This window comes from Ciconia boyciana, chromosome 4 (assembly GCF_034638445.1).
Source record: "Ciconia boyciana chromosome 4, ASM3463844v1, whole genome shotgun sequence".
NCBI lineage: Eukaryota > Metazoa > Chordata > Aves > Ciconiiformes > Ciconiidae > Ciconia > Ciconia boyciana.
In genome coordinates this window covers 78,788,322-78,809,785 of record NC_132937.1, presented here as the reverse complement: position 1 = coordinate 78,809,785, position 21,464 = coordinate 78,788,322, and the positions used below count along the sequence as shown (strand labels likewise).

Below are 21,464 nucleotides of genomic sequence, written 5' to 3'. Positions count from 1 at the left end.
AATTCTGCTGCCAATAGTATTAATCATTCTGAATGGTTTTAAAACAGCTTTCAAATTTGATTAATGTCAAGTGTGATGTTTTGATACTAGGCCCTTATACAGCATTTCGGGTAACTAAGTATGTGACTATGGAAGCAGAGAGAATTCCAGCTGGCACATATATGTGTGTCCTTTCATATGTGCATACAATATTAAAACATGACCTGAAAAGTTTGTGGTTGTTAAGATGCTAAAATCCCCTGTGGTTTTTATGTATTGCTGTAACATGGGCAGTATCTGTCTGCTAGGTGCTAACTGATTTGAGTATGAAATGATGCAACTAGTTGATACTATAGAAAAGTAGAATACAGAGAAAAGGTTCTGATCCTGAGGGTGGATTGTGGATGATTGATCAGGAGATTAGTGATAATCAGTTATACCAAAAGGTCCTACCCCATCATCTTAGTGTTAGAAGTTAAATTTCTGAAGCAATCAAGAGAGAAGTTTCCATAACCCAAATTATTTTAAAACAATAGCAAAACCCACCTTCTATTTTAGTGGCTCTGTAGTTGGCTTTACATCTTAAATAGGTGTGTCTTCAACACATGTTTGGCGAACAAGATATTTGTAGCTTCGTGACAGCTTAAAAAAGAAAAAATTGTAGTGTAAGATTTTGAGCAGTTTTCAGAGTCAGGGATCTGCAACAATATTTTTGAGGCCTAAAAATTGGCTCCTAGGTGATGGATCTGTAATGTGTTTCCAAGATTGTAATAAGGTGTTTTAAGTGGAAGGTGATTGTTTTTAAAAGGAGATGACAAAAATAATCAAGTATTTGTACCACACCCAGTAAAAATGGTCCAATTTCATACAGCATATCAATTGTGTATCCTTTTAGAAATTTTTAAAAAAGAAAAAAATGTGTAATAGAGATGTTGATCAGTAGAGAAACTGTGATTTATTTTCTAAGTTATGTGAAAGCAAGCAAATAGTGATTGGGAGTAACATTGTAGGTTGTATCTTACTCTACACACCAAAGGTTTGGAATAAAACCACACAGATTTTCCCCTCCACCCTAACATAGTTTGTGTGATTGTGATTCCAGCCCTGGGAGCAGAATAAATATCTGAAATTCTGGAGGGCTAGTTTAGGGAAATGATCATGGGGTTGGTAGGGAACTCAAACAGTTATCCTGTCAGACTTTTCTTCTCTCCCAACCCTTCCTCACAGTGATTCTTACACTGGATGTTTGTTGAAGCTCTTTTGCTGGGCCGCATTGCTGATTGATATTCTTCAGCCTCCCCAGGCAATCTGTTTAAGTGATACGGTATTCCTGCCAGTAGCAACATTTACCTTATGTTGTTTCCATGTGTTGTTTCCAAGTGTCAGGGAGATCTTCCTTGCTGCCAGTTGAGTGATCTTTTTTGAAGTATGGTACTTAAAACTATATGCAGAATGCCAGGTCCAATTTTAACATCATTGACCAGGATAGAAGGGTTACTTTTCCTGTCTTGTAGCCTTTACTCTTAATACAGCTCTGTATGTTGCTGTTTGCCAAAACAGAGGGAAGTATTGACTTGTGTGTAACTTGCAGTCCTATAATTCTCCACTGCCCTTCTGCTTAGCTGCACATTGCCAATTATTCCCCCTTTGGTAATTTGTTCAGTTGTTTATTCCTATCTGACAATAATAGCCTGCACTTCTCTTTTTGAGAATGATCTCACTTTCTTCACAGGTACATTAGAATCACTTCACATTCTGTTTCTAAAATTTAAGTCTTGATGGCCCAACTGACTTCAGGTGAGCTCTCCTGTCTGTTGGTTTGATCACAGGCTTTTGTTACCCTTGTATTCAAGATAAAGAATTCTGTTTATGAAAGGAAAAGAAAGTTTAAAGCAGCAAGTTTTTGCTGTTCCTCAGGAAAAAACTTACTTCCAAAAATTATTTTCACTACTTTTGGTAGTGGATAAGGATTCATCACATGTTTTGGGTTAACTTTGCTTTAATAAAGACAGTTATGTAAGATGAAAGACAACAACGCAAAAATACATCTTCGGGCCTGACAGTTTGCTGAACCATATCTCTCCATCATGTCAGAGTTTCAAGTACCTGAACTTCCACCTTGGGATTGTCTTGTTGTGTCCTATTTGCTGTGTTTATCAGGGAGAACATAAGTGACTGCTCTAACTTCTTAAAGTATGTTGAGGTCATCTGCACTGACAAAAAAGTGAACGTTGGCTGCTTGAACTATAGAGAAGTCTTGGCATTTTGTTTAGTACTGGCTTCTGTTTGCTGTCTTTCAGCTCTAGAGAAATGCTTCCTCCTCTGGAAAGTTTGTAATTGGAACTGAAGTAGAAATGCAAAATGTGAAAGTCATAGGCAAAGGAAAAAGAGAGGATGGATATGTGAGGTTTTCGTGCCTTTTTTTTTAGTGGATGAGTCATTTGAATGGGAGGGGGAGAAGGGGACAGACTACCCGTACACCTTTTTATTAAAAATAAGGACTGAATTTCTGGCTATCTTCTGAAAAGCAGTAGGTAAAAATTACTACTTCCATGCCCTTAGTTTAGTACACATCTTTAGAATATGAAAACTTGTGATGTTGGGGAAGGAGAGAAATATGAAGGTTCAGCTGATGATTAGCAACCCATATTAGTGTTCTGTATTAACAGAACATGTTGCTACAGAGGCTACTGGCAAAGTTAGGCTTCTTATTCTTAAAGTTGTAATGCTAACTTTCTAAGGGAGGATGGGACTTGTTCTTAATTGATTAGTACATGACACACACACTGTCCTTATCTTTAAAAGCTTTTAGTACTTCAGTTATTTAGTCTTCCTTCTCTCTTGAGTTGAGATTTAGTGTAGAATTTCTACTGAAGCTATTCGTCAGGATGAAAACTAGAAAAGCAATTATTGTGGTAAGCCAGAGCTGGCAGCTGGTAGGACAGATTTGCATGTCCTACCAAAGTCAGGGTTGAGTCAAAGTCAAGGAAGAAGAAAGTGATGCATGCAAACTATTTACAGTTTTGTGTAAGAAAGTAGAGAGCTGGGCTAAAACTGGAGCAAGTCCATACAAATAAACTGGAAATAATGCAGAAGTTGAGTATAATGTTGGAGCAGCAAGATGATCAGAGGATAGTGAAAAATCGGCACTGGAATGGTTACAGATTAGTGCCCAGAGAAGAGTAGGTCTGTGGCTCAGGGATGCAGGGGCTTTGGCAGCAGAATTTGTGGAGCAATTTCTGCCTCAAGCTGCTTGTGTCTGGCTCGGTTCTACCGCCTCAGCTGTGCTAATGCAACTATCTGCTGAACTTTAAAAAAACAAAGACAGAATTAGACCCTCAAAGAAGGGGATTTAGTAAAGCTGAGTAAGTTCACTCAGTCCAATTTACAGCTTGACAGCCAACTGTTGTAACCACAGCTGAAGCTGCTTCAGAGCAAGCCAGCCTAACCCTGGCTCCTTGGCTGAAGTGAACAGATGGCAGACATCTGTGTAGAGGGATTCTGTGCACATGTGTTGGTTGGAAGAGCCTGAATGAAGGAATAGGAACCACAGAGGTTCTTGATCTCTAGGAGGATGTCTAAGGATAGAAAGGAACTGTATCAAGATGGTGGTTTGTACTAACTCATGCATTCAGACACCTGTACATGGGAGGTGGTGACTGGGCTCCACTTGTAAAAGGAGTTCTGGACTTGAAGCAATTTTGTGTCTCTATTTTTCTTCCTGACTTTAGTAAATACTAATTGCCCTGTGAATATATCTAATGCATTTCATGCAGAGCAACTGCTGAGACTTTCCTGCATATACTTGAATTTACTATTGTTTGTATAGTGCTAGCACCTGTTCTGTTTAAAGTCTATCCAAATTGTGAAAAATTTTGCCAGAGTTGTGAATTGCTGGTTATAGGAGGTCATTATATGCTGGTTATATAACCAGTTATATGCTGGTTATAGGAGGTCATTAACTGAGATTAGGAGTATGCAGACAATGTCCAAAATACTAATTGACTTGCTTTTTTTAGCCTGTTTTAGCATGTTGACTCATGCTTTGATAAATGCAGAAATTGAACTATTTATATTTCTATGCCTAACGGATTGCAATATTTCAGAACCTCAGTTTTGCATTTATGGCACAAAAGGCATACAAAACTGCAAACTTTCGGGGAAATGCAAAACAAACTGTTTAGTATTGAAGTGGAAGGAAGCTGCTATCAGCTTGCTGGTGTTCATCTTCTCTTTTTGTATTTGAGAAGAGACCTAGATCAGTATCAGAATATTTTGTAATTATCTTGCTTTTGAGGGTCTTTCATTTTAAAATGTGTGTGTGGAGGTGGATGCTAATAGTGCTTTGTGTATATATATGTTTTTATTATCTTTTCAGGCAATTCCAAGGCGTGTCTGGAATGTTAACATGGTCTAAAACTTAAGCATTTGTATAGCATTGAGCCAAGACAAATTGTATTCATCAGTAAGGAGAGGAAGAAAAAGACGTAAAGCCTGCTGCAAATTTATCTTCAGAGCTCTTCTGTTGAAATAGAAAGTTTTTTTCTGAAGCAGCATTTTAGACTTTGTCCTCTAAATTGTTGATTACTAACCATTTACATTTTAAGTACAAATAATATGTTTCACAATATCAGCAAGTGTCCTACATTAAAATGCTACTAAATATCAGGGAGATGGAATCTGTTTGGTGGTCTCATCTTCCTTCTCTCTTCCCAAAGAACAATCTCTTACTACTCTTTGATCTGATTTGATATTCCTGGGAGACTGGGACTTCAGCCTGTGATAAAAATTGCAGTGGAAGGGTGCACTGGAACTAAATCCCTCCCCTCCCTTTCAGCCCCGGGAATGCACAGCCTTCCTCTTCTCGCCTGTTACCAGATGAGTGGTTGTGCACTGCCGCTGTGGTTTCCAGCCCTGCTGCTGCAGGGAACGCGGTCTGGTTCTGGTCTCTTCCTGGCGCTGGAGCTGAAAGCCTGTGCGGATGGCCCTGCTCTAGGGATAGGGCTGCCAGGCCTGTGGGGAGGGCTGCACACGGGTGAGGGCAGTACAGAGCAGGGAATGAGTGAACTGTCTTAAAAGTGTCAGTGCCTCATTTTCGTATGGTGTATGCGTAGTGTCCTAAGACGGCCTTGTATCGCTGTTTTACTGTTGCTAGCATTGATTCTGGTTATATCAAAATTGATAGGGTCAGGCTAGTAGTATAAGTACAAACATCATGACACCTTGCATGCACACTTGAGTTTAGTTTGGAGTGACTTAACAAGTAAGTGTGAAAAGCCCAGCAGTGTTTTTGAAGGTCACAAAATATAAATTTGCTGTGATTAATATTTTCATTAGCGCTCTAACTAGTGTTAAATGCAGAATTATTTTTGTCATTAAAGTGGGCAAGGTGACAATAAGCATTTCCTTTATTCACAAAGGCATTCAGATATCTTTAATTGCCTATGCTGTATTTCCAAAGTTAGACCCACAGTGGAAAAAATGCCTGATTCATGTTTGCTGAAAGAATCCTTTGCAGTAGTGAGATTCCAGAGACCTAATTGGTCAATCTGTTTGAAGGTGCAACCAGCTGCTGTTTCAGTCATTAACAAAATAATCAGTTTCTGTAATCTGAGAGGTAAAAAAAAAAGTTGTATTTTCATTTAAAGTGAATTCAGTGGTAGGCCAGCCTGCCAGCTTATTGAACTTGGACCACAGGCTACTTTCAGCCTCAGGCAAAGAGAAGGAACTATACTAAGTAAAAACATTGACTTAGTGGAATCTATAGCTCAAAGGAGAGTGTGAAATGACCTGGAAGGTTAATGAAAAGACTATAATTAATGCCTGAAAAATAAATCCCTGAAGCATATTCCATTTTTCAGCATACATGTAGCTGAGCTGATAATGCTTATGGAAATAATCACTATGATGTTCTTAAATATCCTACTGAGCAGCCTAAAGTCACTGCTAAACCAAAGACTTCGAAGAAGGAACTTCTGGATGAGTAAATCTGATCCTTTAGAAAAGCATTTAATTTTTGCTTATGATACGATGTAGTGGTTTGAGCTGGGATAGAGTTAATTTTCTTCATAGGACCTTGCATAGGGCTGTTTTGGATTTTTTGCTGAAAACAGTGTTGATAACACAGGCATGTTTCGGTTCTTGCTGAGCTGTGCTTACACAGAGTCAAGGCCTTTTCTGCTTCTCACCACCCGCCAGCGAGCAGGCTGGGGGTGCACAAGAAGTTGGGAGGGGACACGGCTGCGACAGCTGACCCCAAGTGACCAAAGGGCTGTTCAATACAGTATTGCATCACGCTCGGCAATAAAACTAGTGGGCGGAAAGGAGGTTGGCCAGGCTGCTGTTACTTTGGAACTGTCTGGGCATCAGTGCGTTGCTGGTGAGCAGTTAGGTTTTTTTTTGCATTGCTCTTTTTCTCGCTTTTGTTTCTTTTCCTCTTTATTCCTTTCTTTTTTCCTTTTAAAAAGTTTATTAAACTGTTTTTATCTCAGCCCACAAGTTTTTCTCGCTTTTACCCTTCTGATTCTCTCCCCTCTCCCACTGGGTGGGGGAAGTGAGTGAGTGGCTATGATGCTTACTTGCCTACTGGCGTTAGACTGTGACATACAGCTTTCTGAGATTTAGATAAATCCCAGACAGTGAAGGTAAGTTCTAACTGAATAGTCATTGTTTTGAGTGAAAATTTGCCAGTGTATGTAGTGTGATGCTTGTAAGCATAATCAAACATTTAAAGAATTTCAGTGTTAATCTGCCCATAGTGGCAAGAGAGGGAAATTGTGACAGTAATACGTTGTTCTAAATTATTGAAATTTCTTTCCCTTTTTGGGATTATTCCATGCCTTTCTTCTGTTAACTGAAATGGCACAATGTTTCCACTGTCCTGAGCCGTGGGGCTTGGAAAACTGAAAATTCTCCATTCTAATTCAAATTTCTTTTTAATTCATCTGCTCTTGGAAGCTTTCAATACCTGCAGGACATGTAAGACAGACATGTAGAATATTGGTTCCAGACAAAGAATATTGGATAATACAATTTAAAAGATAATGTGAATATTTTTACCTGCAACTTTTATCTGAGGTGATCAGAGGTATGCTTTCATTATGATTGAGAATTAGGTAAGGGAGAGGATGTCAAGGATATGAGTTGTTTTTAAGTTTCACCCATTTGACAGCCAAATGCATTCATATACTTTTGGGAGTAAATGTGGAATTTTTTTTTAAAGATGGAAACCTAGAAAATAGGAATTGTGTCAGTATTGCATGCATTCCCTTTTCAAACCTTGAATGTGAGATCCTGTTCTTGTGTTGTGGAAGAAAATGGTTTCTGTAATTTGTAGATGTAAAAGAAAAAAGAGCAGCTCAGTAGGATAAAGGACATCTATTTTTCCTTCTATGACAAGTGTTGGTGAGATTGAGACCAGAATATGCATAGAAGTTTTTTTTTTCCTAGCCAGGGAAAGGCTGGGCCTACCTGTTCATGCACTGAGCATTTTGAGACACTGTCCTCTGCTTTTTTTAATCCAGCTCTGGTAATCTAAAATGCTTTTCTGCTTTATAACAGCTGCTAATGGTCTTTTGAGGAATTCAGGTGACTGTAGTACCCTTTAGAAAGGATGGAGGTGTGTGTATAAACATCTTTAGCCTAAGAAGTGAATAAATAGCCTGTTTCCCCTACCTTGGTTATTTAGTCACTGGTGTGTTGCATCCCTAAGACTGGTCAGTTTTGCAGAACTGTGTCTTGTCAGCAGTTATCAGGTATGTTTTGAACAGGCCTACTAATCTGAGCTTCTGAAAGAAGATAGAGCACTATCCACTTATAAGGTTGGGTTAGCCTGGAAGGAAGGACCTGAGAGGAGGACATTATAATGTCTCAGGAACTTGATTGCCTGAAGGGTTTCTTGTAAATTGGTCTCTGGATTCAGATGCCCAGATGTTGCCCATTTTAGGCATGTAGGCAAATAAATGCATGGCTCTTCCTCTTATTTTGAGGTATTTTGTATCTACGTAGAAGTTAAGGTCTCCTGTAAACCAAATGTGACATCCAAACTTTCAGTAAAAAGTGAAAGCTTTCACTATATGATCCAATAAATCTTTCCCAGGGCAGAAGAATAACTGCATGATGTATCTTTTAAGAACAATTGAGTACAAGATGAGATACTTTGTGTGTGAGAGAACTATTTGGACAAAAAATGCAGTGCGTTGCACCCAGCTTTAAAGATTTTGCATGCTCTGAACATCAATTTTAAAAATTAAAACATTTGCATTCAGACAGTTTGACTCTCTTGAGTGGACATCTGGTTTTGAACAATACTGGTGTTTTAGAGAACAAACTAAAATTAAGAATTAGACAGTTATGTTGTATTTTTACCTTTTTTGTTTCAACCACTTGTATTACCATGTTTGAGGGCAGATTTCTCTGTTGCTGTGCTGATTTAGTAATCCAACTGTTGGATTCTGCTCTGCAAGTTCGGATGTGGCTGCTTATTGTCAGCTTCGTCTGGCAGTCTGCTAACCAGCCATGTAATAATCAGTGGAAACTTAAGAATTGTCAGAGCTTGCTTGAATAAACATGACTTGCTGGTTGACTTAATTAGTCAGCCAGTTAATATCCTTACTAAGAAAATTAATTCAGTCCCCTTTTTCTTGCATTAGTTGCAGAGACTTTTTTGGCAAAGATGGTAGAGAGTTTTCAGCTTTCTAAGGATTCCAGGAGTAGTATAGTTAATAATGAATTTACTGTTTTAGCTTCTGTTGTTTAATGTGGGATGGACAGGTTTGGGCAAATACCTGAAAATATTTTCAAGGGATATTGTATGTCATCAAACTATGTAAAGCTTCAGATAAATGAGAAAAGAGCCTCTGATACCTGCTGATTTTTTTTTTTCTGCAAAGGTTTGACTGAGTTTTATCCCAGGCCTGTAGAAATGAGCTGTATGATTATATTGCAGCTAGTGATGGACATATTTGGAATTCTGCAGTGTTCATGGAACTGAGCTATGGTTGGAGTGTTTCATGTGTAGAAAGAAGGATGTAAAGACAACATGACTAGGATTACATGTTTTAAGGGAGATTTAGAGCCATAGATATCAAGTGGTGAGTTATAGCACAACATTTTTGTAGCTAATGGTTTCTTAGAATTGGCTAAAGACAACGAAAAGTGAAGCTGACAATATTAGATAAAAGACTCCTCATGTTATAATTTGCTTAAATGCTGCAATTTTAAGCAATTGAATTGTAAATATTTGCCTTTTAATTTTAAGCACTGCAAGTATCTTCACTGTTGCTGTCAATTCACCTGGGAATGAAACAGTAATATTTTAGACTCTTGTGGCAGATGTTCTATTGTTAGTGTAATTTTGTTTGGTTTACTCCAATCTTAATTTTTTTCCATGTCAAGCTGAAAGAGAAAGTGATTATTTTTCTTCTGGAGTTTGCATTTTTTCTGAGGCCTTGAATTTTCTACTATCATTACACTACTCATGTTTCTGTCTTTTTTTTTTTCTTCTCCTGTGAGGAAGATCAGGCAGAAAGTATTTCAATTTTTTTCCACAGAAATTTGAAGTGCAGATTGCTAGGAAATGTTTTCAGAATTGCCGTACTGGCAATTGTAGACCAAATTCTTGTAGGACGTGCTATGTGTCTGAACCTCTTAAGACTAGCTTCTACTGGAAGCTGTAGTTTACAATAGGTAGCTTTCTTCTATTTGCTTCTTCATTAAAGCTTTTAAAGGATCTTGTGATTTCTGAGAGTGCAGCCCCAAGAAAAATATTTAGGTTTTTTCCTCATGTTTTACTTTTCATTATTTGTTAGGTAGGCAGCAACAGAGTTAGTTTCCTGTATGTCTGTCTTAGCAGAATGACAGCTTCAACAGTGATGCTAGTTTAAAAAAACAAAGAAAAAAACCTGCTTGCACTCTTTGACAGTTGGTACATGTGTGCAGTTGTATCTTTTAGGCAGTCCACAAACTGCAACTACCAGTCTTACTAGTGGCTATACCACTCGAAGCTGCATAAAACAACTGCTAATAAATGGTGTCTTTGCCTATAGATATTATCTTTTTAAGGGTAGTGAAGAGATCGGTTTAACAGCCAGGAAAGAAAAAAGCTTTCTTATTTTTCTGAAGTTCATAAAACTCTGTGTTAATGGTTGCAAACTTTATCTTCCTGGACTTAAAGATTAAAAGTGACTTAGAGGGACATGAAAAAGCCACTGAACATCTGAAATACTGAACTTCTATTGCGTTTATACAAGCAACAGCCTTTGGACATGAACACTTGTGTTAGATTATTAATAGCTGATACTACTGCTGTATTAAAATCTCTCTTCATTGCAATATCAGCAGCTTTCCCCCACTGTTTTTCAAATTTCCTTCTACTTCTTATCCCATGTTTTCTTGGTAAAAGCATTAAGATCCATTAATATGGAATACTACTATAATAATAGGAGCCATACGTGGGCAATTACCTTGTATGGCCATGCCTGAACATACTACCTAGTGTAAAGAATAAAGCCTTCTCCCTGGAACTTAGGACTTTTGTTTTAGAAGGTGTGATTTGATTAATTGTACTTTTCCTGTCACAGAGATAAGCCAGCTAGGGCTGGCTGAATTGTGCTGCGTTACCAGAAGGCTTTTCTATTATAGTGCTTGCAAATGTGTTTTTGCAAGCTGACATACGTGTTGTGTCAGAGTTATGTGTAGAATTTTTTCACATTAAAAAAAGTCATATGACATCTGAACTTGATTTTAAAATTTTTTTAATAAAGTCTCTGTTATTTACTACAAATATGTTTAAGATGGGGGCAAGATAGGTGTTTCTCAATATTATTTAATGTAGATGGAAATTCTGTTATGTGCTTTCATAACATGTGCCCAGAGCACTTCAGGTTCTTAATAATAGTATTGTTAGTGAATCTCAAGACTTCAGAGAAATGGGAAATTCCTTGCTAAAAAAATTATATCAAAGTGTTAGGGAAGAGGGAAATTATAAAGACTTATTGTTGTCTAATGTACTCTCTCTGTCTTTTTCTTTGCTCCATAATGTCATGTAGCAATGGGTCAAGAAGCTGGCAAACCTGCCTGGCCCAAACCGGCAGGAGGATATCAAACTATCACAGGTAGAAGATATGGAAGAAGACATGCCTATGTTGGTTTTAGACCATCTTTGAATAGCCAAGACAGAGATGAACATCAACACAATGAAGACTGTGAACGATTAGAATTGGAAAATGTTCCGAAAGAGAATGCTCTATGTATGTGCATATCTTTGTGTATGTGCCCTTTAATTGCAATCTGGGATGCATGGGGGTGGAGGGTGAAGGCACATAGAGAAATGTGAAGGGAAGAGAGTAGCCACTTAAATAACACATGTAAAGTACATTTCATATGGCTTCATAGAATGAAAATTAGCATGAAGGCAAGTTAGTCTATGTCAGGCTGTTTAATTTTGCCTGAAGAAGTGCATTCCTGAATGAGGTAATGCATTCTAACCAACTAGATGGCCATAACATTGTATAATTCAAATTATTTTGTCTTCAAACCAAACTACAAATCACATTTGGAAGAGAATACCTATTCTAACCCTCTGTTTGGAACTAGGCTGTGAAATACTTAACGTATCATGGACCAGGTTGTTCTGTCTTTGTCAGCCTTAGTGTAGTTACAGTGGAAATTAGTTTAAGCCTATAAAACATCTTTAAAGGTTCTCTTTGTTTATACCAGTCAGACCACTTCCCATTGTGGTTTAATGAATATTGAACATTATTTCCCAAAATGTCTTTTGTGACTTTAGTATCTGAATAATAATTTAAGAGAAATACAAAATGGCTTGTTGGATTAGAAACTTAGTCCCATCTCCTTGACCATATGAGGTTTTCTGCTAAAAAAGTTTGATGTAGCCTCAGATTTTCCAAGATAGCTTTTTTCTCCTTCCTTTATAGACTATTTTGTAACTGCTTTCTCCTTCTAATGTTCTTTTTTTTTGTAATAGCATGGTGCTAATTTAACTTGGTCGTATGCCATTGTTCCTGGAGATTGTTATGTGATTTAGATCATCTTGGGGTAGTTTTATTTTTTTGTAACTTGAATGTTTTTGCAGTTGTCTGTGCTTCATACACTTTCTACCCTTTCTACACTTTCATCTAGTTAAAGGTTTATTTCCTTTAAGGCAATGTTGACACTTGTGGAGATCTCCCTGTCTCTCTATAATGCTACCACTTTTCTTGTTTCAGTTGCTCAGAAATGAGCATGCTCTTATTTTAGGGGTCATAAGAAATATGCAGTTTAGAGTGTATTATCTCCTTGTTCTTAATACAATTGCTTCGTATATAAATTCTGAGTGACTAATTTTCTATGTTAAGTCTAATAACAAAATGCTTTTCCTTTTATGTTTGGTCCTTTTTTTGTATTATGGCTTTTCAAATTTCTCTGAGATGTTTTGGATTGATTTATTTCCTTTACCTCAACTAGGTTACATCTTTCCCCAGTCAATACTTATGTTTTGATGGGTAGGTACAACCTAAAATATCCTGCATATTTCCTTGCTAATTGGCTTGACATCTTATATACATCTAAGCAACTGTGGAAGATGGGTAGGAGGAAATACCCTTGGAAATATTAAAATCTGACTGGACTTGGTCCTTGGTAACCCACTATAGGTGACTCTGCTTGAGCAGGAGGGGTGGACTGGATGATATCCAGAGGGGCCTGCTGGCCAACCTCAGCTGTTAGCAATTTTGTGAAGGAGCTTCAATACTTTAATTAGATAAAATGTAATGTTACAGTATTGCTTCCTGCAAGCCAGACAGCTAGTGCTGAGGCACAGCTTTCATAAGAGTTCAGTGCCATGAATTCACCAACCTAGGCATGGATTAGCTATTTAGATGAGATTCTTTTTCTTTTTTAATTTTTTTAACCCCAGAACACTGATTTTACATGGCTTCCTGCCTCTGCCTGTTTTTAAAATAACATGCTAGGAAATCCCTTCAATTAACCATGCATATATCTTTTTTTTTTGTCTTGTAGTTAAGTTTCATAATCTCTTAATATTTACTTAAAAACTTTAAGTACTCTCAAGTTATGCAAGCCATTGTATGTTCAAAAATAGTTTGGACTATTGCCTTGGTTAGGAGTTTACAAATGACTTGAACTAAGCATTAATTTTGTAGTAGGAGCAGCATACATGTTTTTACATTCTTGCTGCTGGGTTTGATATTTATTGTCTCTTTATGCAAGAGGTGTTCAAGTGTAATATAACGAGACTGAAGTTGTGATGATGGTAACTACTAACTGTAATTCCACATTCATCCCTGCTATTATTTTCTTCTTATGAAGAGTTGCACTCACAGCTGCATGTAGAAAATATAGTGCTATTGGTATGTAATTTATAGTAGCAATAAATGGCTTTATCTGAGTATGGCAGGAGGCACAATTTAGCCAGTTAATGAATGGATAGTCCAATTTTTAACTCATGGAAAGAAATGTTGCCGTTTTTAAATCTTCTAGTGTTTTTTCAGGTTTCCTGTTCTCATCTTAAAATGCCCTTTTATGAAAACACTGTAAAAACGCTGCTTATGAACATGTTCCTTCAATACTTGTGTTTTTGCTGTCACAGGCTGAGCTGAAATTGTGTCATTTAAAGTCTATTTCTATATGCTTCATTTATATAAATGAGAACTTAAATATATTAGTGAAGAATGACTGCATCTCTGGTAAATGTTTCTCTTTATTAAATTGCACTGCAGTCCTAGTGAACTATCCTTTTTTTTTTCATGAGCAGTTGTTGTAGATGAGAATATTTCTATTGTTTTTGATTATTCCAATGCATTCTTTCTTACAACTTTCTGTGAAGGTTCCAGTCCATTGGTTCAAGTTTCTTCTGGGTTATCGGATGAGCCTTTGTTAGAAAATACTGGAACTGGAGAACCTGTTTGCCACAGTGTGTTGAGCCAAACTTTTGAAGCTAATGCATTACCATTTTCTCTATTCTCTTATGGTCTGGAAGGCAACAGAATCTCAGAGGACTTTATGAATCCTTTTGAAAATTCTGAGGACCTTGCAGAATATGCGTCTGGAGGGTGTAATGATTTGAATGGTCGGAATGGAATTGCTTTTGTTAACATTGACTCTTATGAGCCAGATAGCAGTGATGGAGAGGAAAGTGATGCTCAAGACAAATTTTCTTTGGCAAGAGAAGAAGCAGGTGTATTTCAGGAAACACTGGATAGCATGCTTTCTGAGTTAGAAAAAGGCGTAGAGTCTTTTACTGACTTACAGTCTCAATTGTCTGTGCTCAGACACAGTGTTTCTAGAGAATGTTGTGAAGAAGCAGGACCAATGCCTTTAATGAGGTATTTTAGCATAGATTCAGACTTGGCGTGTCCAAACAATAGGACATTTAAATCTTCTGCTGAAGATCAAGCTATACTGAAAAGTAACCCAAGTGATGCCAATTGTGAAACACAGCAGATTAAAAATATAGTGGATGTTGGAATCGGAACCCCTATAGCAATCGCTAATGAATTAAATGTCAATGATGGCAAGACTGCCCAAGGAAATTCACCTGAGCTAGTAGTGAGACCTAAAATAAGACAACAAAATACTACAAACGACTTGGAGAGAGAGAAGCTTCTCCCTAATGATGATGAAGAGGAAAGCGGTTCCTGGAGGAGAAATGAAATTGCTGAAATCCAGCAAGGCCGTGCTGAGTGTGCCTTGAGAAATGGCAAACGGGAGATGAGTTCTAGTATGTTGTTTGACTCAAGAGAGTATGAAGGTCATCAAAAGAACACAGAAATAGACCTAAGGAAAAATGCATCAGCTCAAGAACAAAAAAAAATGCTAGATGATAGCACTTTTTGGGATGAGTTTGAAGACTGCAACTTCTCAGTGTCCCACAAAGATGAAGACAGGTAAAATTTCATTTTTATATCTGTATTAGTATTGAATCTTTTGTGTAAATAATGTGCAAATCTGAATAATTTGTTAGCAAATGGGACAAACTCAAGCATTTCAGAATACGATCAGATAACAAGATGCCAACTTTTCCTTTCAGTTCTCGTTCACCCCTCCTCAAGTCCATCTAAACAAATGGTAATTTTTGTTCTTTTGGTAATGTAAAAAGCCTTTCCTTATGTTTAGAGTCAAAGCACCGTACCACTAAGGAAGACTGCTTGTTTATTTTTCTTTTTTTTACTGAGTGGATGGAGGGTAGAGAGGGAGAACCTTGTTCAGCATGGTTTTTGGCAAATTATGGGTCTTTGAAAGTTCCCTTCAAGAATTATTTTCAGTTCTTTTTGCCATCAGATCTCAATATTCTGCATGACAGCCTATGTATGTTCTTGTCTCCAGCCTTTTGAAATAAATTATTCTTCCTTGTCATATCTGAAGAATAACTTGATAGGATTGCTTATAATCCCTTTTTTTAATGAAAGTTCTTTAGACTAGTAGGTGTTTCCAAATTAACTATTAATGAATACAGTTTCAGATCTACAAATGTCTCCAATCTGGACACCAGGAGCAGTATTTAGGCTCCTCCTGTTTTGGGCTCTCTACCCAGAAGATGGACTAACTTGGATAAACCTTATGTTGATTAACTTTTACTCATAAAATGCTGGTTAAGAACTTTTCACTGTGAATTGGAGTTATGTAACTAAGCTATTTGAGGGTAAAAGAAATTTCTAAACTTCCGTTCATTTATGGTAAATGCAGTAGTGTTTGATGCCTTTTATTTGATTTTTTTTCCTGTTTTTCTTCTGGTTTGCTTTCATCTTGTTGATTCTGTTCCCACTGCATTCTTTACAAGACATGTCTTCTGGATGTTAATGTGGCTTTTTTGTGTGTGTGCTTGCCATTAGGCTTCATAAGCTAACCTGCTTAGTAGATTGTGTTTCCACTGCTTTTGTGGAGAGAACAGCATGAAAATTAATCTGCATAAACTCTTGTCCTTAAAATATTGCAGAGTCCCAATTATGAGAGAACAAAATCCTTAAGGCATTGTAAAATGGGTTAGTAGACTTAATACGTTTTTTTCTTATTAAAGATATAGGTGGACTTGCAAATGAATCCTTTCCTTCCTTGTAAGGTTTACTTTTTGAAAATTTTTGTTACTGCATTATCTTTTATTTTCAACTTCTGAAATGCTACTACTAGAAGATTAAAATGCAAGTGGAGGAAATGAACTGTATTTTACAACTATAGCATTGGCTTTCATGATGCAAAGTGATGGTTTGTTGTAGCCTGGCAAAAAGAAATACGGATTGCCTATCTGACAGTGACTATGTTCATCATGATGGCAATAACCGAACCACTAAACAGGAAGCGTATGTGTTCTTTAACTTAAAAAATATAATTTTTCTTCTAAACCCTCAAGACTTATCCTTGTGAAGTAAATTGTCAATGATTACTCTGTACAAAGGAGTAATATGTTTTTCTACTCTCAAAAGGTAAAGTTTTATGTTGAAAGAGTTAATCCATATTACATGTTTAAATATATATATAGCTGCATAAAAAGCAGAATTGACATATGTGTCAAACTACATCCTGCAAGTCAACTTTCACTTCTTTCCAACCCAGAGAGAAATTTACCTTGCTGATTGCTGCAGCCTGGGCCTTCACCTCACATTTTTGCTTCAAGGAAGTGCCCAGTTATTATGGTGTTAGCATGTAGAAGCTGTGTGAGAAGGAGAGTGTCTTGCATATTTGTTAGAACCACATATGCTCTAAGTTGGAAGGGTCATGGTAGGTCCCTGGAGGGCAGGGGTGGTGGGATGAGGATCATATCCTTTAGCTCCTTCTGTTTAGTTTTGGATCATATGGCAAGTACAGGCCAGTTCAGCCAGGGGAGAGTCCATTCTCAGAAAATCCATGTGCAGATGCTGTTAATGTGTTATGCTTTTGGCAAGTGACAAGTTTATAACTCTAACCATTAAGTGATGTTCTGCTTCTCCACAGAATTGGGCACAGTTAAATCCCAAGTTTTGAAATAAACACATCCGATGTTATTTCTTTGTTCAGTGTTAATGACTTTAGGCATATCCTCTTTTCTGGTTTGAATTAGTGTTTGTGTATAAACTTTAAAGAGAACAAATTTGACTAACAACATAGGAATATTATTATAAACTGTGTTGGAAATCATTCCTGAGCTGTAAAATAGAGAAAACTAAAATAAGAGACTCGAATATTTGGGCTAGCTTTACAGTATGCTTAATTAACCTTTTTAAAACAAAAACAAACAAACAAAACAAAAGGTTCTAAAATGTTAGCATTCAGCTTTAGTTGGGGTAATAAAGATGCATTAGACTGCATATCAGAATTTCTTAACAGATATGATTTCTATGTAAATTAGTCCTTTAAAATAGCCCACAATTAAAGAATATTCTCATTTTCATCACTTTCCCTAGTCCTCAAAATTGTGATAGAAAAATATATTCCTACTTCAAATTAAAATGCTTCCACGTAATATGTCTTGATCTTCTTTATTCTTGTAAAACTTGCAGTGTATAATGTGCAGTTTTTCAAAAGTACTTGTAATTCATTAAATAGCAATTTTTATTGGGATATGCTTGTAATATTATATAGAAGGAGGGATTCTTTTAAGTGAGTTTGTAGGTGGGAAGATAACATTGGTACATTGATAGACATACTGGGTTTAGCAGATTGAAAACTCTGAGCTGCAGGTGTTGTAGATTGCTGTGTAAGATGTGCTCTATTAAGCACGTTTGCTGTTCACGTACTTATTAGTTTTCTGTAACTTTTTGAAGTGACAAAGCTAGTTGACTATACTTTGAATTTTGGTAGGTGTCAACTGTCACTCTTAGTATTGAGTAAACCTTCTAAGTGGCATTACCAAAGATAGCAGCAGTTAAGTTCCTCCTGGAGATCCTGCTAACATCATTATTTTGTTTAACTTGCCCACAACTTGTTGTTTACTGCCCTCTATGTGGTGGCTGAGCAAATTATTTTTGGAAAAACTCCCTGCCATTCATCTGTTCGAGCTAGTGAATTATATAATTTGCAGCGAGTCATCCATTGTATCTTTGTAAAAAAAAAAAAAAAAAAAAGGACCATTGTAGATAGCTTAGAGGTTATGAGAACTTTAAGTTTTGTTTGGCTGAGAGGTAAGGCTGACATTGCTTATCGTTTGTTAAGCAAGCATTGGTGTCTTTGGTGTCACTGCTGCTGTTTTCCCTTTGTGTGCTTGGAGAAAGATGTGTATAGTGGTTCTGGGCTTATATTCCTGAGTTATGTACTCTGCAAATGTGGAGGGGGAAGAACAAAACCTTTTTGCAAAGTGGGATGGACAACTCTTTTTCCCACAAAAAAGTGTAAATTCTTTCTTAGGAACCAATTATTTTTTTAATCATCTCTTTATGTATACTTGCCTTACAGTATGTCTATAAATAGTACAAAATTAATTTCTCCTAGAAAAAATAGTCTCAATAGAGACCGATGTTCACAGAGAAGTAGGAAATCACAGAATGTTTGTGTTTGTTTTCCTTCCCCTAAAGCAGTGTTTGAATTTCCACCTTGTTACCTTGTTTAAATTACAGCTCAGAATGCAGTGATGGAGAATGGTCTACAGCTTTGCCTACCTATTTTACTGCGACAGAAAAAGACCAGTCCTCAAGTGATGAGAGCTGGGAGACTGTCCCAGGCAGGGAGGACTGTGAGCCTGAAGTGCAGAGCAGCAGCAATGGTGTAGAAGAGAACACAGACTTCTGTTTCCAGGGAAGGTATGTCTTTATTTTATTAGCTAACATTCTGTAAGTTCCAACATTAGCAGTAACACGGTATCGACATGATACTACACAGAATAACGTCAATTCTAAAAGTAGTTACTGTACTAGAAATAATCATTTTCCTACATCAAAATAATGAGTAGTTGTATTTCAAATCAGGGAAAAAATGGCATGTCTTGCAAACAGTTCTATTTTATGAAAGATACATGTCAATGCCCTCTCATTATTTCTGTCGTGTCAATAAGAATAGTAAGCTGGATATACTGACTTCAGAAAGCCAGATTAGGCAAGTTGATTGTCAAGACATACATGTTACATGTCTTCTGATACTGCTTAGTACTCCTTGCAAAGCAGTTGTTTATCTCTTTGCTTTATTGCTTTTCATATTCTACTGCTGCTCTTTATTTCTGCAGCCCTATCAGTGATTAAGGTAGACTCGAACTGCTTGCTTGCTGAGAACTTACTTATTTTTCCAGTCATTCAGTACTTTACTTTATAAAATATATCTGCCTTTGTTGCAAGGCAAAATTTATAGCTATAAATAGCCAAGGAAAGTTGTTTTGTCTTTTTTTTTTTTTTCCTAAGCATCTCATATGGACCTTAAATTCTTAGTTTGGGTCTCTATAAAGCAACAAGCCATGCCTAAGTGTTCTTTCAGCTTCTTCCACTCTTAGGTAGACAGTACCTATTACCAAGCAGTCCAAATCTGTTACTGCTTTTTTAGTATCGCTGTCTCTTGAGGTTTGCAGAATTAGCGTGGCTTTATGAAAACATTATGAGAACTCATCTGTTTCAGAACAACAATGGAGCTGTGTGCTCTTTAGCTTTCTTTGATGTGAACAGCCTGCAAATGTACCCATTTCTAACCTGATTCCTGTTTATTTGCCCTTTAATAAGGCAAGTGGGACTTGCAGCCCTGTAGCTCTAAACATCCAGGTGATTTGTGCTCCTCTAGAAAATCCAGGAATGAGAGAAGTCTTTCTCCTTATGCAAATAGCTTCTCTTGCAAATAATACCTCTTTGCATTCGGGGCAAGTTTCCCCATGAAGGCTGTTCCAGGGTGTCAAGAGAGCCTTTCTTTTTAGCGGCTTTAGGACCTTGTAGATGAATAAGAAAATCTTTAGTACCAAATTTACTAGCCCTGCCAGGGATACTGCCTGTACTAGGGAAAATACAAAGCAAGCTACTTAGTGTACTGCTGGCCTTGAGCATTAGGCAAATAATTTTGCCACAGAATCATGGGTGTTACTGGATTCTGAGTCTGGAGCTGATACCACTGGGGTTTCTTGTTTTTTACAGCAAATACTAAATTTGTAATCTGGGACTCTGCAGTCTGGGAGACATGCAGCTGCAGCCCTTGTAATATGTGTAGCTTTTGTTGCTTGCATGTGTTTGTAAATTCTCCTAGATTTTTAGTTTTAGCTTTTCATTTATTTATCTGAAGGGAACAGACATTATTGGAGGAAGGAGAGATTCCTTGGTTACAGTACCAGGAGGAAGTAGAAAGTAGCAGTGATGAGGAAAATGATCCAGTTAGTGATTTTCTGCATCCTGGATTCTTCCTGTTGGATGGAAATAACAACCTTGAGGATGACTCCAGTGTGAGTGAAGACCTGGATGTGGAGTGGAGGTATAGTTTTCTGCATTCATTTCAGAGGTTTTGTAGTTACTGTTTTGATTTTCATGTAAGATGTCAAAAATACTCATGGCTATCAGTATGCACTTGCTTCAAAGGCTGATAATCTGAGTTTTAAGGCTTAAGGTACTTCAAGTGCTATGTTTCTTCTAACGAGAGAAAAAGTATGTAGATTTGCTAAATCAGGCTGTGATCTGAGAAAGTTCTGGTGCAGTAAATATTCAAGGGATGGGTGTACTTTTTCAATTAATTTTCAAGATGGTAAGTATAGTGGAAGTATAACAAGTAAAGCAATATGAATGTAATCAGCATTCAAGTCAGTGCAATTTCATAATTGGTCTTTTCCTCTTTTGCAACTGGTGTAAGTTGGATGTTATAAGCCTATTTTATTTCTCTTCGAAATGCCATGTGCTTAGCTAATATTGTCATAATTTTGAATGCTTCACTCAATTTTCTGTCATTAGATTACTGAAGAATATTGCAATATATTTGTTACAAAAATTCTGCAAATACCAGGAAGAATGTGATTGGAGCCACTTGCACAGTCTAATCCTAGAATAGTGTAGTGTGTTTGTTTTAAAGTAGGAGTGAGCTAGGCAGAATGCTTTCCAGTGAGACGTAATGCTTGCTCTCTTCTGCTTACTAAAAATATTATAAACTACAGCATAGACATAACAAAACCACTGTTATTTTCTCGTTGTGAAAGGTATGTTCTGAAAAAGCACAAGAGGGACTAATGCATGAGGGTCCAAGCTAGAAGTAAGGCACATGTTCTTATAGTGCCAGTCTGCAAGGTAGCAAAAGAATTGTAAGATATGGACAAAACCTGTTTTATAAGTGTTGAAAGTTAGCCTTGGTAAGCTTCCTAATTACTCAAAATAGGAAGGAAGATGCTTCTCTGGTAGTCTGTTAAGTTTTGTCTGAGTATACACAGATCTGTACATGATTTTGCTTGTGCCCGCTTTAAGATTTGATCTCTGAATGTTGAAAACAGAACTCGAAGCAGCTGCCAAGTTATGAACTGTGACACATGATGTAATCAAAATCTGAATGCTAGTTGTAAAACGAGCTTAATAGCATACATATGAAATTCAGTAGGTGAGCTGTATGCCCTT

General features: G+C 37.1%; 1 protein-coding gene across 9 annotated transcripts in view; it reads left to right on the top strand.

Moving 5' to 3' along the window:
* The window catches only part of PJA2 (praja ring finger ubiquitin ligase 2), a 34,101-nt gene that overhangs the window by 3,127 nt on the left and 9,510 nt on the right, over window positions 1-21,464 (top strand). For 6 of the 9 annotated variants that reach the window (XM_072860514.1, XM_072860512.1, XM_072860513.1 and 3 more), the window contains exons 2-5: window positions 11,028-11,228; window positions 13,826-14,885; window positions 18,525-18,707; window positions 20,158-20,343. In XM_072860514.1, the coding sequence (XP_072716615.1) occupies window positions 11,030-11,228; window positions 13,826-14,885; window positions 18,525-18,707; window positions 20,158-20,343 (1,628 nt within the window). In that variant the 5' untranslated portion in view covers window positions 11,028-11,029. Of the gene's footprint in view, window positions 1-11,027; window positions 11,229-12,450; window positions 12,483-13,825; window positions 14,886-18,524; window positions 18,708-20,157; window positions 20,344-21,464 lie in introns of those variants that run through there. The other 3 variants (XM_072860516.1, XM_072860517.1, XM_072860519.1) reach the window with 3 other exon arrangements.